The 17,501-nt window shown below is 32.4% G+C and overlaps 2 protein-coding genes and 1 non-coding gene across 3 annotated transcripts in view; all 3 read left to right on the top strand.

Annotated features, from left to right (window-relative positions):
* Positions 1-3,033, top strand: part of Smp_067440 (hypothetical protein) — a gene marked incomplete at its 3' end in the record, with an annotated part of 22,769 nt that extends 19,736 nt beyond the window's left edge. Inside the window, exons 5-6 of the mRNA XM_018799831.1 lie at positions 181-250; positions 2,823-3,033. Coding sequence (XP_018646553.1) covers positions 181-250; positions 2,823-3,033 — 281 coding nt within the window. The remainder of the gene's footprint in view (positions 1-180; positions 251-2,822) is intronic.
* Positions 3,034-9,837: 6,804 nt separating this feature from the next.
* Smp_067430 (basic helix-loop-helix protein, putative) lies at positions 9,838-13,445 on the top strand (the record flags this gene model as incomplete). Its single annotated transcript, XM_018799842.1, has 2 exons — positions 9,838-10,283; positions 12,578-13,445. 2 exons carry the CDS (start codon positions 9,838-9,840, stop codon positions 13,443-13,445), a joined length of 1,314 nt encoding a protein of 437 aa, XP_018646554.1.
* Positions 13,446-14,247: 802 nt separating this feature from the next.
* Positions 14,248-14,314, top strand: Smp_tRNA_01876_Pseudo_TTG.1.1. Its single transcript has one exon. It is a non-coding gene (tRNA).
* The last annotated feature ends 3,187 nt before the right edge of the window (positions 14,315-17,501 follow it).

Here is a 17,501-nt window from a genome sequence, read left to right on the forward strand (position 1 = left end):
TGCTCATAAAAAGTGTCTACTTAAGTAGTATAATTAAACTTAATGAATTTGTTTGTTGTAATCTGGTAGTTTTGAACTAATTTTTTTTTCAATATTCAAATTGGATTAATATTTCATTAAGTAAACTTGACTCCAAACTATGCATGAATTTAAATTGTGTTTTGTTTTTCTGTAAAATAGAGATTCCACAACGTTGGGAACGTTTTTATCATCAAGCTGATTATAATTTCTGTGATTTCATACGAATCAGGTGAGTTTTACATTTTTATTTGTTCTTTTAAAACTAATGATAATACAATTAAGGGTGGCGGAATACAAAAGGGGTTTTGTGGAGATTTAGTATTTTCATAGTTGAAAGCGTGAGTCAATTGAAGCTAGACCACCATAGAAAGCCCGGAAGCACTGGACGGCCGTTTCGTCCTATTATGGGACACCTCAGCAGAACGGAATGGCTGCAGAACCAAATGAATTCCAATGGTCAAATAAGATCGCAGGATAGACAAACATCTTCCTCCATTGCGAAACATTTGGTTGAAACTGGTCATAAGTTTGACATCAAGTCAGCGTTTGTAGTGTTGTACAAAAGCCTTCACGGACATATACTAAGGTTTATTGAAGCCTTGGCTATACGGAAATCGAAACCCCCTCTATGTGTTCAAAAACAATTTGTTCTTGCCCTTAACCTACCCTGGTAATGCTGATTTATTATCCAGAGTAGTTATCACATTGTTTTTGTGTACTTTATTTATTTTCTTTCTTTGCTACGGCTTACCTTAACCTGTCTAGTTGACCTTTTATTTTTATATATAAATGTTCTGAACAATTATATGTGTGATCAGATTGTTCGAAATGTATCCCGCAAATATAGCACATAATTCTGATAAGCTTCGTCTTCTCAATGAATTATCGAAATTTACCGAAGGGACTAATTGTTTTAAATTAATGATAATACTGATAATAAACAGATATCATTCTAGTAAATATATGTACATTAAATTATGGGATAGTGGTTACTTGTTTTAACCAGCTGATTTTCAGTCATTCGGTCTAGGTTCCAAAGTTTTGTCAGTGTAGTAGTGGTCTCATCACCATCTTTGCATAAATATTTATCACTTATATTCGCTGATATAAATGTACGTTTTGTTGTGAGGACCTACCTTCATTTCGTTGTTGATTGATTGGTGTGTTCCGGTTACTCTGGTTCTTGTTAACTTCGTCGTCACATGTGGGATTTAATAATGTCCGACTATTGTCATTCTGTGGTGAACAAGAACACAAGTGCGGGACAACTAAATGGATTTGAATACAAAATTAAAGAATCTCGTAGTAAAATCCGAGGTCCATACAGTAAATACTTCATTTGAAAAATGTCAATTAATCGTCTCAGACTTTATTGTTCTGTCGTTTCCACACAAATCACTCACCTTTCTCGTTCTCTTTTCTTTGATCATCTTAACCTTCTGTCTCCAGGTACTTCGATTTCGGTTGATGATACATACAAATTACATCTGTCGACATCAGTAGCACACATCACAATTGTTTACAAACATGTGTACGATCAATCTCGAATCTTCAGTGTAATTTTATATCATACAAGAAATGTTTAATTTCTTAGGTTAAAAGTTCACTCTTTCCAATGGCTATCAGCAAAAACAATTTTCAGATAGCATATTCTACTGAATAACTATGTAACATCAACATTAAACAACTGTATATTACCAGGTACTTTGAGCCGTTGTAGTGCCGTGCTTCATTAATAGTTCACTTCGATAACCGTTATTATACCAATCTTAACGGTGTATAGAATCAGAAGGCAAAAGGAAGCTGCAACTACATTTTTATTAACAAATGACGTAGGTCATAAAGCTATGAGCACATGAGCATGTTAGCGAGCTAAGCATACATGACACGTAATGTAGATGGCTGGTAAGCCAACTCGAGAGCGAAGCCAAAATAATGCATATTGGAGATGGCGGGGAAGCCAACTCGCTATGGGCAAGCATCACTCAATATTTATAGTCAGACAAAAATAAATGACAGACATATGATGAATAAGATACGAAGTGTGCATACATATACGCTCATATAAAAATATAGTCAAGGTTAATAAGCGAATAATTAACAAGATCAAAATGTCTCATAATGGACAGGCGAATTGGCTTGGCCAGTAGCTAGAATAAAGTATATGGGCTTAACATATAAACTGATACTACACCGTTACATGGTACACTATTTGTATAATATTGCATCATTTAATACATTCACTCTTCAAATTGCTATATCTTGTGGTCGCCAATTTTTATAATTTGTTGCCCTCCAATTGGAATGCAGTGAATTATCGATCGAACCAATGTCACACGAAACCCGTACGACCAGTTTAGAGCACTTGCCGGTCCTAGTATCTGTCCAGCCCAGCCAGTTCAGTCCGGAACACCAATAACAGCCTCTGCAATATGATGGGTTTATTTCAAGCATACTGAGTTTATAAACCAACCAAACTGACCACATCGTACCAATAAAATAGAAAATAACATTTGTACAAGATTTGGCCAAAAGTGTCTGTGAATGTGGGAAACAGTAATTGATAGACTAGGGAATAACTCAAGAACGGTAAATCGTATAGTAGTAGTCTTTGGGTCATAACGAAGCTTATAATGAGAGGAACATGAATATGAATAGTTTAGTTATTTAGCAATTATACAATAGGAAATACACATATCATACTGGTCCATAAATAGTTCTCAAAAGTTACCATTCACAATTCTCTCCGGGATATAACACAATTCATTTATTCTTTTTATTTTAAAAATTTTCTTTTGTAGATATGCTTGGGATAAATATCTTAAGATGGATATTCCTACTAATGAAAATGTATTAGATAGTTTAACTAATTTACAATTGCCGAAAAGTTGGATCTTACCTCAAATGAACAACAATCATCATCATCATAATGACGATCAAAATGACCAAATTGATAATATAAAGGAGAAATGGGATAAATATCTTAAGCCAATTCCCTGTTGTTATACATAATTCATCTATTTCATCTGTTATATTGTAAACTGTATTCAACTGATTATTTCACCTGTATATTATGAATATTATCATTATTATTATAATGATAATGTTGTTTATTTTTAATAGTTTGTCAATTGTTTCCCCTTTTTTTTTAAACATGTACATTATTCAAATGAAATTAACTTAATACAAACCAATTTAGATTTGACGATAGTTTAAACATTATAGAAATAAACTATTCTGTGATTCATTTATCCATTTGATCTAATGAGAGATTATTACAAAAAAAGTATATTTTGTTGTATAAGCAAAGATGGATACCGGCTAGCAGTAGAATCTAGGACGCGCGTTTCGTCCTATTTGGGACTCGTCAGCTAAATGTACTTGAAGGACGGAACGTGCGTCCTGGATTTCACTGCTAGCTACTATCCATCTTTGCTTATAATGCTTGTGAATTAAGACTATATCGAGGCAGTACGCAGAGTATGCATATATGCCTATAAGGGACTGATCAATTGCAGTCCTAAACATCAATGGGAAGATTCAAACAAACAATACTAAGTGAATTTATATTTTGTTATGTTTGTTTTCTATACAAAAAGAATTCTTCATCATAGTTATAAAACACATTCAGTATACTTGGTAAATAATTGAATGAATATTAGGTTTTCCAAGTTATCAGAAATAGTGAATATATAGATCATTGTTTTAAACTAGCGCCAATTCTAAATTGTTTTACTTCAGTCAATAATTTTTGTTGTCTTTACAATTACATCTACCAGTTCGTACAATGTATTATGTAATCAAAGTAAACAGGGCCTAATTACACAAAATGATTGTTTATTTCTGTGTAATAATAAATTCTGATAGAAAAACTTGATACAGTATTAAAGGTATCCACTTCTTGAAAGTAAACAAGAAGCAACATGTAATCACAAAATGTGTCAATTAATTTAACACTGAGGTAATCATACTAAGTAGTAAGTGCAAAATAGTTATAGACTACTTTATATAAAAGATTAAAAATGCCCATATTGTAACTTAAAACAAGACAAATAACCTAACAATATTGCTTTCAGTTAGATCTTCACCCGGCTCTACTCTAAAAGACAGCAATATCTATAAGTGCATATGGTAATATTGAACCCACCAAAGAAGTTTATGAGTCAGTAATAACGAAGTGGATTACATAACTAGACATAATAAGTAAAATGTACAAATTGATGGTATGAGAACAAATGTACTAGTTGTAACAGAAATCATAAAAGCTTACGTCAATATTTCATTATAGGGGTTAGGTCACGAACTTGGAAAAATGGACAGTGAAATAACATTCATGAAAATTTGTCACATAGACTATTGAGTGTTCGGATAATTAGATTGTGATGAATATATCCACAAAAGATCTGGAGAAAAAAAACAAAGAGTATTGAATATGACAGCAAAATCGTTTGATAACCCTGATTAGGTCAAAGAAGAGATGAGGATGCTTCAAATTCTTTGTAAATTTGAAGACGTAGATTATTAGCTCGAATCATTCTAGCTTCTGTTATATGTAAGGGACGAGATCGAACCCCATAGCGAGAGACAGTAGGTATACGATAAACCACTTTATATGATATATATCTACCACGTGACCGCCATCAATCCAATGTGACAGAATGGAACTGCGTATTGTTTTGACAATACATTCGAACCACTAATGGAGGTGTTAACTAACTCGTTGGCCAAGTTGCCCGGCTGTATTTCAGATCTAGCAATCTGCTAACTAGTTTCTTCATATATATGCATATCCATGAAATCAGCTACCCCTGTGGATTAAATTTTTTCATATACGCATTTAAATGTTTCTGTATAATAGAGTAAATACCTATGAAGATTTAACTGAAAACAATATTGCTTTGTTATATGTTACTCTACCTAATATAAGCAATAATCATTTGTACGATGATGATTATGTAGTTCATCACCTAGTTTACTGGTTATTACGTCTGTTTAGATTTTGTATCTGTTTGTAATCGCCTTTCAAAAAAGGGAAAACTGATGATTATCTTCACAGGTTAATTTTTGTTGTTAACAGTCGACGATGTATGTAGGATATTCAACTTATGCTGTGATTATAATAAATGTACCCATTGACATTCTATTTTGTTTAAGTTTAAAAATTCTTAGCTTTCTAGTGTAGAACCATATGGCTTTTATGTTTCATGGAGTGTATAAACAGTGGGTGATTGGATTAAATTGTCAAGTGTTCAGTTTACCTTATACTCGCAGAGTTTTATGAACGACATTGATTGATGGTTAAGTCTACTTCCACATTGATCGAATTCTTCGAATAAATACTGTTAGTCAAGGACAAAATTCCTGCAAATAAACTGCTTAGCACTGGGATTCAATCGAAAAACTTATCAATTGCTGATTTATTTGTCACATTTGGTCATACCATGACTACAGAAATCACTTTCAATCAGGATATAATCAGTCATCACTGCTTATTTAGTGTGGCTTACGACAGTTATCCCTTACTAGCTGATTCTAGTAATGCTATTTTCCTAAATCTTTGGCTGCGCTTTGAGTTAGTTGGGAAGACATACTGCACATCCCAGACATCTCATTTGATGATAATACACAACATTATTAAACTGTTTATTTAGTACTCCTAGTTCAATCTCAGTATTGCTCACTCGTTGGTTCAAATATATACGAACAATGCTTTGAAATCGCTTATGATTCGTTACATTAGTTCTATCGTCCAAGAGCCAACATTTCTAATGTAAAAGAATAGAAACTCATCCCTACACTAAGTAATCAATTAATCAGTCAGTGTAGATTAAAAAACAAGAATTTCTCATACTTTTGTCAAATATGTGATCTATAAATTTGTTTAAGCTGACCAAGTTTTCTATAATAGTCTTGATAAATTCTAAGTGAGATCGTTGACATGAATATCTTAATTGATTTGCCTTCACAGGAGTTCTCTTTTTATAATGAGATTCTATTCACACCTTGTTGTTTTTTAAACAAGACAGTAACAAAACAAATTGTCCATTTACCTTTAAGACTTTTATACGTTCTCAATATGTCCACACTTTAATTCATCTTAGATAATCATACTCCTGGCATGTGAATAAATAATAAGTAAATAGATATGATGATTGGTTATGTGTTTTAATTAACAATCTATTGAGCCTTCCTTTCACCTTCTCAAAACCATCTGTCTGTTAATTTTGTATCCTCTTTTAGATTCAATGAAGAACTACTCGGGTTTTTTTTTCTTGTTTTCTTTTTAATTAGGTTGGTGCATTAATTTTTTTTTCTTTTATCTATGGTTATTCATTATATTGAGCACATGAATTGACATCATTTCAATTACTCACTAGGTGGTAGTAATCAATTCATGTTTATTTAACCTTTCATGACTTAACATCAAAAAAAAAGGGGTGGTGATGATTGCCAATAATTTTGGTAAATCAAAACGATCCATTTTAAACTTGACAATATATTAACTTAAATTAGCCTAGAGGTAAATAAAAATCAAATACATTTAAACAACAACAAAAAAAACAACAAATTATTCTATGACAAAGGAACTTTTATTGATTTTTTTATGATTTGAGCAGATGAATTTTTTTTATATCTTAAAAATTAAAAATAAAAAAAAACCAATTCGACAGGTGAATTTCTTAAAAACAATTTTTCTCTCTTTTCCTTCTTTCTCTTTTTTCGTTTTTCTCTTTTATTTTTCTCTTTTTTTTTAAATAAAACATGAACGATTATTGAATACCAACCACATTGAATTAAGAAATCAACCAAAAATATGTGTATATTTTAAAATTCCCGATGAAATTCGAATCGAATCCCATTTTGTCAACATTGATCACGTGGTTTGTATTACTGTGATATATTGTATTTGCCTTCAGGCTTATATAATAGATAATGACTAAATGAAATGTAGATTAAAGGAGAAGAAGAAGTAGTAGTAGTAGTAGTAGAACAAGAACAAGAGGAACAAGTCAAATATCAATGAAATAATTCTAATTATATATATCTACCTACACCTCATTGATTTGATTAAAAAGGAAAGGTTTTAATACATATAAGCTAAATGATATGTTCATGCCACTTTGATTATGATCATGTAAAGATATTAACATATGTATACTAAAAAAAAGTTTATAAGTAACTTTCATAGTTCATCCAATTTTTATGAATGTAATTCATTGAAATCATAATTTGTGTGTATGCGTGTGTGTGTGGTGTGTACAAATGGAACAGATGGATGGTATTGTAAAGAAAACAAATCTATTGACTTCATTCATTCACCTATAAAAGTAGACTATTTTATTAGGTATAATAAAAAGATAAAGAAAAAACTGGTGATTATCGAGAGAAAATTATTATAATTAAACAAATAATAAAATTTCATTAGTTGAAATCATAAGTCAATTGAAACTAGACCACCGTGGAAAACCTAGAAGCAGCGGAAGGCTGTTTCGTCCTATTTTGGGACACCTCAGTAGTGCACATCCACGATCCCGCCTCGCGAGATTCAAACCCAGGACCTACCGGTCTCGCGCGCGAACACAACCGATAGACCACTGAGCCGGCCGGTATCCAACGGTCTTAATGCCTAACTTCAACCAATCCACGAAATCTGAGCAACCATTCACCAATGTCTTCAGTGAGTTCATATCTCTCAACAGACTTGGTTGAACTCCACTGGTTACTGCTTACTTGAACTCCAGGAAATAGCTCATGGAGCCAGTCACTAGTGAGCATGTGATCATTATCGGAAGGGGGTTTTGTGGAGATTTTAGTAATTCTATATAGTTGAAATCATGAATCAATTGAAGCTAGAATACCATGGAAAACCTAGAAACACTGGACGGTCGTTTCGTCCTATTGTGCGACTTCTCAGCATTGCGCATCCAAGATGTTAATTTAAATATACAAGATTAAAATTAATTAGAAGAATAATTATATTTCATGTTATATGAATAAAGTTTGTAAAAATTCTCTCTAAGTGTAAAGACAATCGAATGTTGACGACTTAATCAATAGTTAGATTGTCTAAGATACTTTTTAGTTGTCGAGAATACTGTCCTTATTTCTATAACAGTGATAAATAAACCTGAATTGTCTCTGAATTCAAATGAACAAACGTTTATTCATGAGTGTGCTGACCTAGAAACCCATTTAGGTAAAAAGAAAACGTGTTTTAATTAGATCCTGTAGTTTTTCTCACAGTTCTCTATGTTGATGGTATATTAAAATACCTATGTAGCGCATTGACTAGCTCTTTTACACTCATCTTGAAGATCTTAGGAGACTCAAACAGTGGCCATTTAACAAATCGAATTCAAAATATTGTCATCCGAAAGTGGACATTTAATTAAATTCACAACTATGAATTAGGTTTATTTTGTACGAAAAATTGTCTGAAACATATCAAAAGTGATTAAACTTATGTTAAGATATCAACTGACATCCTGAAAAGGATATTTGAATCAAAAATGACATAGAATCTGGTTCTTAATGTTGAACAATCTCTAAGGGTCAGTTTTTAGTAGCACTCGAAACTCTTTGGACCGAAGTAAGCTGGTAATAGATATCAGAAAACATGAAAATGACTAGTAACCTAGTCAAGATCCCTTTGAAGGAAATGATCTAGTATTTCAGGTTAGTATCAACAAACTTTAAAGTTCAGGTTGATATACTACGTATTGTTTGTTCCTATAGTTTGAATTACAATTTTCGCCATCTATCCACGACCACTAATTAAACCAAACTAAATCTCATATTCAAATAAAATGAATAAATATTCAACTTAATTCACCACACACTTATCAACTGTTTTAAATGCGAGTGGTAAAGCTTAACACGATAGATAATGTAGAGTGTAGTGTAAGTAATATTTCTGTGAATAGATTGCAATCAAAGCATTTAGTGGATGAAATCAAACAAACAGCTTACTAACGATTAAACAATATATTTCAATAAATAAACCATTAAAATAGTAGTCACTTATTGAAATCCCTCTAATATAATTATTAGGCAAATTTCAAAAAAGGTATCTCGTTGTATCTACCACCCAATGGCGATGATCATTAATGAAATCAATGTTCAACTTGATCTTGAGAGAGTAACATTCGATAATTTATTAATCAAATTAATCAAGTAACTGGTTAATTCATTCAGAAGAAACTATTATAAGTATATGTCAATACATTTCGAAGTTGAAATCATGAGTCAATTGAAGCTAGACCACCATCGAAAACCTGGAAGCACTGGACGGCCTTGACTTTTTACGCCTAATGTATGAAGAATTCAAACAGCTTTACTGATGTGTTTTAAAAGTATAAAATTTCAGTCTAATAATTTGATGTATCATTAATTTGATGAGGTCGGTTTAGGTAGCCATTTACGCCCAATTTTAGGTCATATTTTTATGAAGAATCTTGAACAGACGAAATTGAAACACTCAGTCAGCAAAACAATAATAATCATCATCACAGAATAAACGCTACACTGACGATTACTTGTCCAGTAGAAAGGCTTGTTAATTCGCATAAAACTAAATATTTCCTAATGACAAATCGGAAGTCCCTCTTCTTTTAATTATCCGACTGCACCTATTGGCTAATTTTAATTGACCAATAATAAACAAATAAATATAAACCAATCATATAACGATAAGTCAAATCTATGCAATTTAATATTATCCAATCAAAATAAGCTTATTTGTATATAAATAAATAGTAAATAATTATTCAAATATCATTTGAGATTAACAAAACAGACTGACTTACATTCCCATCTATGAATTACAGTGTAAATAATTTAGAAAATACAGAAAGAAGTTCCATGCAAATTAATGTTTCTGACAATTATTTATATAAAAATGTCAATCATGATAATATCAGTAGTGATTCTTTAACATCGGCAAATTTAATTTCAAAGACAACTACTCCAATAAGACCCAAGTCTCGTTTATTGGCTAAATTAATCAATAAAAGGAAACGTGAAACCATGCAGTTACGTAATTCTCTAAGGAAAACCAATAATAATAAAATGAAAAGTGATCATTCGGATTTATTCAGTGTGGATTCGAATTTGTACGATAGTCATAATGTAGAGAACCATGCAATTACTACTGATATATTACCTCCAGTTACAGATGAAGAATTACAAGAGTTACGTTTAAATATTAATCAGCGTGAAAGACGAAGAATGCATGATCTAAATTTAGCTATGGATGGATTGAGGTAGATGGAAATTGTAATTTGTTTGATGTCATTTATTTTAACTATTTTTTTAAAACGACCACCTAATTTCAGATTCAATGTAAAATGACAGACAGTGCCGTCATTCGTAAGATTAAACCCTTATGCTAATAAGAAATGAACAGTGTAGGTTATGAATATCAACAACGGGAAGATCCAAACCCTTGAAAATATTAAACTTTTTGATTTAGCTCGACATAAGTCAGTCAATCATTGATTGTCATAATACCAGGTAAGAAGACACTAGAATGCTCCTACCTTGTGGGTGGTTACTGGATTAGATTTATTTTTGACATAAATAAGGAATATTCTTGTTTAAGTACAACCGATCAATAAATATTGGCTACATGTCTTGATACAGAAACGTGTTTTTCAGATCCTTCAGGGACCCAAGTTTGTTTGTAAGGTGTAGAATAGTTTCTAAAGTCTCACCCCAAGTGTCTAACTTCAACTAATCCACGAAATTACACCAATATACACCACTAACACCGTCGGATGCCGTTTCAGTGGTCTAGAGGTTAAGCGTTCGCGCGCGAGACCGATAGATCTTGGGCTCGAGTCCTGCGAGCGGGATAGTGGATGCGCACTGCTGAAGAGTCCTATACTAGGACGAAACGGCTGTCCAGTGCCCTCCAGGTTTCTCGTAGTAGTTTGGCTTTAACTGACTCATGGATTCAACTATAAAATTACTAAATACTCCACAAAACCCCCTTCGGATAATTTCGTATATGTGATGTAAATTATTTTTGAAGTTAATATACATATTCATCACTACTTGTCTTTATTTCGACACTTTATTTACTGGTTAAATGTATATAGTCATATTCATCTTTGGGAAATGATGATTAGTTTTATCTTTAATACTTATAAGCAAATGTTAATGTGTTCACCATTCAAAATAGCAGTTTGTTACCACTTTGTGTTATAAGTAGTTATGTTACAGATGGTCTATTCAGTTTTTCTATCATCGAAAATTATTCTGGGCAAAAGAAACGTTGGATATTATCTAAGATGACAGTTTGATAGATAAAGGAAAGAAACGTACAATCTTGTATAGAAATGGTGATTTAATTCCTAGGCTCCATTCCAATGTGGGACGAAATCACTAGAAAGTTTTTTTTTTAAAAAACAGTATTACACAGAAAACTAGTAGATATAAAGGAATGAGGCAATTAAGCTTTAATTAAATGCTAAACGAATAAAAGTACGTCTGTACTTTCGTAATCAGCTTTGAGTTAAATCAAGAATTAATTTGAACTAGAGATTTCTAACGTCTCAAAGGCTTTATTTATGATCCTCATTTTTACGTTTAAATTGAATATCGAGATCAACAGATGGATTGATTCATGTAACGTTTTATTCCATTTATTCGTCTAGTCTTTACATCTGTCATCTCTATTTATTTTTCCAAGTCCCTATTTAATATCCATAACTAATTGTTCAACCATGTCGTTTAGTGCAGGTTCAAAATCTTACTTGTCAGTCAGTCAGTCAGTCATAACGTAGAACTTCGTACGTACGTACATCAGTTCGAGTTGCCACACCACATTAGCACAGAAATGCAGTTGTCGATTCAAATCCCATAGTGGTAGAAGTAGTGAGAGTATAAGCATTAGTGTGAAAGATTAGGGTTTGAAGATGTTATTGAAGGAGTATAATCCAGAACAAACAATGGATTTAACGGAATATCGTAATCGTTATATGTTATCTTCCCTTACTGATCATATTTTGTAGCCATAACCTACCACAAGGTTACCTGCTAATCCTCAAAATTAATATTAACTCAATTGATTGTATTAAAAGTATATTGTATATTTCTAGTTTGAAAACTTTTAAAAATATCTGCCAACATTAAATCATGCTTATGAGTCATGGTTTGAATTCGAATTACTAGAACATTTTCATGTATAGTCTATGAAGTATTTGCCTGCCAACTTTTTAGGTTTATGTTTCAGTGAACTACACTACAGTTTTGAGTTATACCAATGGGATTCGAATCCTATTCACTACTTTAGATTACTTAGAATAAACAACTGTATAGTTAGTTATTCATCACCTCTGATTTTCTAGTCGAATGTAATTTGAATTTCACTTAATTATAATAAAGGTTTCTTTGGTTTCTAGATGATCTTATTTACCAAGTATATAGTTAAATTCCTTAATTAATTATTATGTAACCACTTGTCTTTTAGGCGCCATGTTTTATGCTTGTCCTAATTGTTTTTCAGCAAGCAGATTAAATAAATTGATTGAAAAGGTTATTCTTTTGTTTCTAGGTCTGTGTTGCCATACACACAAAATTCATCTATGAGAAAATTATCTAAAATTGCAACTTTATTGTTGGCGAGAAATTACATTCTTCTTCTTACAAAAACCTTAAATGAACTACAAGAAAAGTTAGATATTATATCACAAAGCCATTCAACATATCATTATGAATCCATAAAACCAACTATTCCTGCTGAATATCCACAGTCAACTGTTTCTAATGATTCAATGAAATATTTACCAATAGTATCTTCAGTAAACTCCTCACTATTTCCATTATCACCACCAACCCTCTCCTCATCAGTAGCGAAATCAACTGCTATATCTCCTTGTTCTTCAACCTCATTCATTTATCCAGTATCAACCACTTCAATATTACAGTCAGTCACAAATTCATCTTTATTTTTACCATCTGAAAATCAATACAAAGATAACAGCGAACAAACTAGTCAGATTTCTATGCCTATACAAGATGTTAATGATAAACTTAATATTGTATCCAATAGTTGTATTTATCCAACATTCAAACCGTTATTTCCATTTCTTAATCCTAATTTAATGAATAATTTAAACAATACTATTATCCTTGACAATAATATTAGTAACCATCGAAACAACAACAACAACATTAGTGATAATGATTCAATGGTTAAAAGTCAAGGTACACATTTCAAACTCTTTGATTCATCATCCCTTTCTATTTTATCCAGTTACCCATCGATAGAGAAATTAGATCATTTGAATAGAATGAATAATGATCAATTCAATTTAACAAATCTATCATATCTCTTTAAAGATTCTGAAATTAATTCAATGTTTAAATTAAATTTTATGCCAACACCTTGTAGTTACTCAACAACTCAATATACAATATAATCTGTAAATATGTATGGAAATCAAGGATGTTTACTTTGCCTTTCTAAAGAAGAAGAAGAACATATATGTAAACCTATTTCTTATTGAATGAATATCAAAATTTTTATTTTGTTAAATGAGTCAATTTTTTTAAATAAACAGATTTCATATGTATAAAGTTGTTACCTTAATGTTCAGAAGGGGGTTTTGTGGAGATTTTTAGTAAATTTATGTGGTTGAGATCATGAGTCCATTGAAGATAGACCACCATGAGGAACCTGTAAGCACCGGACGACTGTTTCGCTCTATTGTGGGACTCCTCAGCAGTGCGCATCCAAAATCCCGCCTCACGAGATTCGAAATTAGTTGATGGTTTTGATTCAAGGGGTTTGGTAAAAGATATTTTCGTTAATTTCATAATCAATATGGTTCAATTTTGATCATATATATAGATGGTCAATGGAAAGAGTGAGACAGAGAGAGAGAGAGAAGAATTAGAATATCACTTGTTTGATAATCATAAATAATTTCCGTCAAAATTGCTTACAAACTTAGAGAATATCATTTTAATAGTAAGAGTAATAGATCAATTCGTCAATAAGTAAGTGGTCATTTAAATGAAATGATCAATTCTGTCATTACCTACAAAGTTTACACCTAGATTCTGATTAAATTGAAAATATTATCACTGGTTTATTGTTCCATTGTAGTTTGATGAAGTAAAATTATCCTTTATATTCAAAATATTCGTTCAAGAGAATAATATATAACATATAGAGCTACACTTCTCATTAAACTACCATCGTTTTATGGCTTTTAGGAATCAGTAGCTGAGTGGATAACGCGATGGCGTTTGAAGCGAAAGGTACTGGGTTCGAGTCCTAGAGTGAACATCAACTCTGAGATGCAGGTACATCCAGCTGATTAGTCTCAAATAGGACGAAACGCGCGCCCTGGATCCCACCGCTAGCCACTATCCATCTTTGCTTATAAAGCTTGTAATTTCAGGCAATATCGAGGTAGTCCGCATAGGATGCACATATGTTAACAAGAGACTGATCAATTGCAGTCCAAAATAACAATAGGAAGATACAAGTAAACGACAACAAGTGAATTTATGAATAACAGTTATTAATCCTAAAAAAAATATCATAGAATGTAAATAATAATATGATATAGTGGGTTTATAGACGAGTAGATAGCTAATGAAGCAAACGCAAATAGATCTGAAGGTGCTTTTTTTCTCAATCTCTGATAGTTAAGTGATGACCAAAAGTTAAATAAAAATGTAAATGACATTAGAAGTAACAAAGAAAGAATAAATTGCATATGTAAATATGAGTATCACTGAAGAATACATAGATTTGTGTTTGGGGGGGTGGGTGTGGGTCTTTGCCGTCCTCAAGATGAACATGTATACAAATTATATATATACATATATATCTAATACTGGTCTCGTCCAGACAGGAATTTGTTGACAATAAACTCATTCAGATGAGAAATCCATCCATACATAATTTACCTACTAATACATAGATTCTTCATCAGTTTGTCCCTGTGGTATCATATTATCCTTCTGGTCTTCCTCAGCAGATTACCTCACTTTCTTTAGAAGTATGTTTTTTTCTTTCAATTTAGTTTGAGTATAGATTGGGGGATGTATACTATTAGATCATCGTAGAGACTGACTGTTATGTCTGATTTTGACATTCAATTTATTGAGATAAGTACTAAACAACTCAGATTTCATTTAATGTAACTACTAAACATATAACAAAAATATTTATCATTCCGGTTTCCAGTAATGACCATCCGTTTAAGTCACTGAGACAAACACGATGCTACATTTATGTAGGTATCCTCCTTCCAGCCATAAAAACACGGTGAAGTTTAGTAGGCCTTTCCGGAGAAGAATGCTACATCGAAGCACGGCACAACTACCGGGGCTCAATAGCTGTTTTTGCATTGCTTAGGCAGAATCATTACATCTTTTATTTTTGGACACATCTTTCTTTTATTTTTCGAGCAGACTCATTCTTTCTTTCTTTTTGAACCAACAATAATTATGCAATGATTCTTTGTAGCTTTCGTAATTCTTTGTGGGTATAGGTAGACTGGTTGATTAGGCCGATCTCCACCACCCATGTTACCCCTCACGTTAGCTCATGGAAACAATCTCACTATCCAGGAGGCACGACGAGGACGTGTGAGTCAGGTTTCGCCTTCCTTTATGTAGGTATTCTGATACATTTATATCTGAAGTATTAAATATCTGAAAAAAACCGATTCGATGTGCAGATTCTTGTTTACTTGCTTATTTTGAAGCAGGCTGTATAGGTTGTTCATTCTGGAACATTTCGTTACATGCCGAAGAGTACCTTCCGATGTACATTAATAAAGTAAAGTAAAGAAAACTATAAAATCATTTATTTTCCAACAAGTAATTGACTATAATCATTTAGCACCGAATTTATTATTCAATATTATTATTAATATCCAATCCGGTCACATGGAAATCGTACACGTATATATTACTTGTATTGTAGAAATGTTACTACATGGAAGTTAAAACCAAATCTGTGTGTATATAGACAGTTTCTATCATAATTTACCTCTTTCAACTGTAAGGTACATGAAATTTATTTAAATTCTATTCCTTTTTATACTGATCTTCATTTAATCCGCTCGACGTCAACCATACCATAATGGCAAAACACATATGGTTACATCTCCCATTTCCCATGATACTTACGTCATTTACTTTATTCAGTCTGATCCATCAATACTTGATTGCACTCTATGAATCAGGCTTATTTATTCAACTAAATATTCATCTAAGCAAGCAAGCCAGCTTTTCTTCACAAATTCACTTTTAAAACTTTAGAATTGATATTTTTACACCATAGATTGAATTTTGTTTCGGTATTTAGAGATGAAAGAAATTCATTCTAAACAAAAAAGTGGTTAAAGATTAGATTTTACAATAATGCTAAATGTCAAATTGCCGAATAACACGAAAACCTAGATCTAGGGTATTTAGCCGACTATTTCCAATCACTATGTCATCTTTTATTGTTGGTTGTTATGTTAAGCCTACACAACTTATTCTAGTTTCTGGACAGTCCAATTTATCCATTCTTCTTGAGTCACTTTTTGATTCGCTTATCAACCTTGGCTGTGTATTTCATATCTTACTCATCATATGTCTGTAACTTATTTTTGTTTGGCTGTAAATATAGATTAACACCTGGTTAAATCGAGTTGGCTTGAATGCCTTCTCCGCTGCGTGCCATTACGTTTCGCTTTTCTTCTTTCTCTACGTCTCTCTGATTGTCTATTCAGATCAACGATTGTACAAACTATACGTATTCGAAATCCATTCTCATATTTGGCTTCTTTAATTCCGTTATTCACCATCGTGGATTAAGTCGATGATTATATACAAGGATAGCCGATATATATATTTCAATAACAATCATTCATACGATCAACTTGTAGTCAGATATTACTTACTTACTTACGCCTGTTACTCCCAATGGAGCATAGGCCGTCGACCAGCATTCTCTAGCCCACTCTGTCGTGGGCCTTTTTTTTCTAGTTCTATCCAGTTTTTGTTCATTCTCCTCATATCTGTCTCTATTCCTTGGCGTAATGTGTTCTTTGGTCTTCCTCTTCTCCTTTGGCCTTCAAGATTCCATGTGAGGGCTTGTCTTGTGATGCAATTGGATGATTTCCTCAATGTGTGCCCAATCCACTTCCAGCGCTTCTTCCTGATTCGCTTCTCCGCTGGAATCTTGTTTGTTCTCTCCCACAGTAACTTGTTGCTGATAGTGTCTGGCCATTGGATCCGAAGTATTTTGCGTAGACAACTGTTAATAAACACCTGTATCTTCTGGATGATGGCTTTCGTAGTTCTCTACGTCTCTGCCCCATGCAGTAGAACTGTCTTGACATTTGTATTGAAAATTGTGAGTTTGGTGTTGGTTGACGATTGTTTTGAGTTCCAGTTGTTCTTCAGTTGTAAATATGCTGCTCTTGCTTTGCCGATCCTCTCCTTCACATTTGCATATGATCCAC

This window comes from Schistosoma mansoni (assembly GCF_000237925.1).
Source record: "Schistosoma mansoni, WGS project CABG00000000 data, supercontig 0142, strain Puerto Rico, whole genome shotgun sequence".
Classification (NCBI taxonomy): domain Eukaryota; kingdom Metazoa; phylum Platyhelminthes; class Trematoda; order Strigeidida; family Schistosomatidae; genus Schistosoma; species Schistosoma mansoni.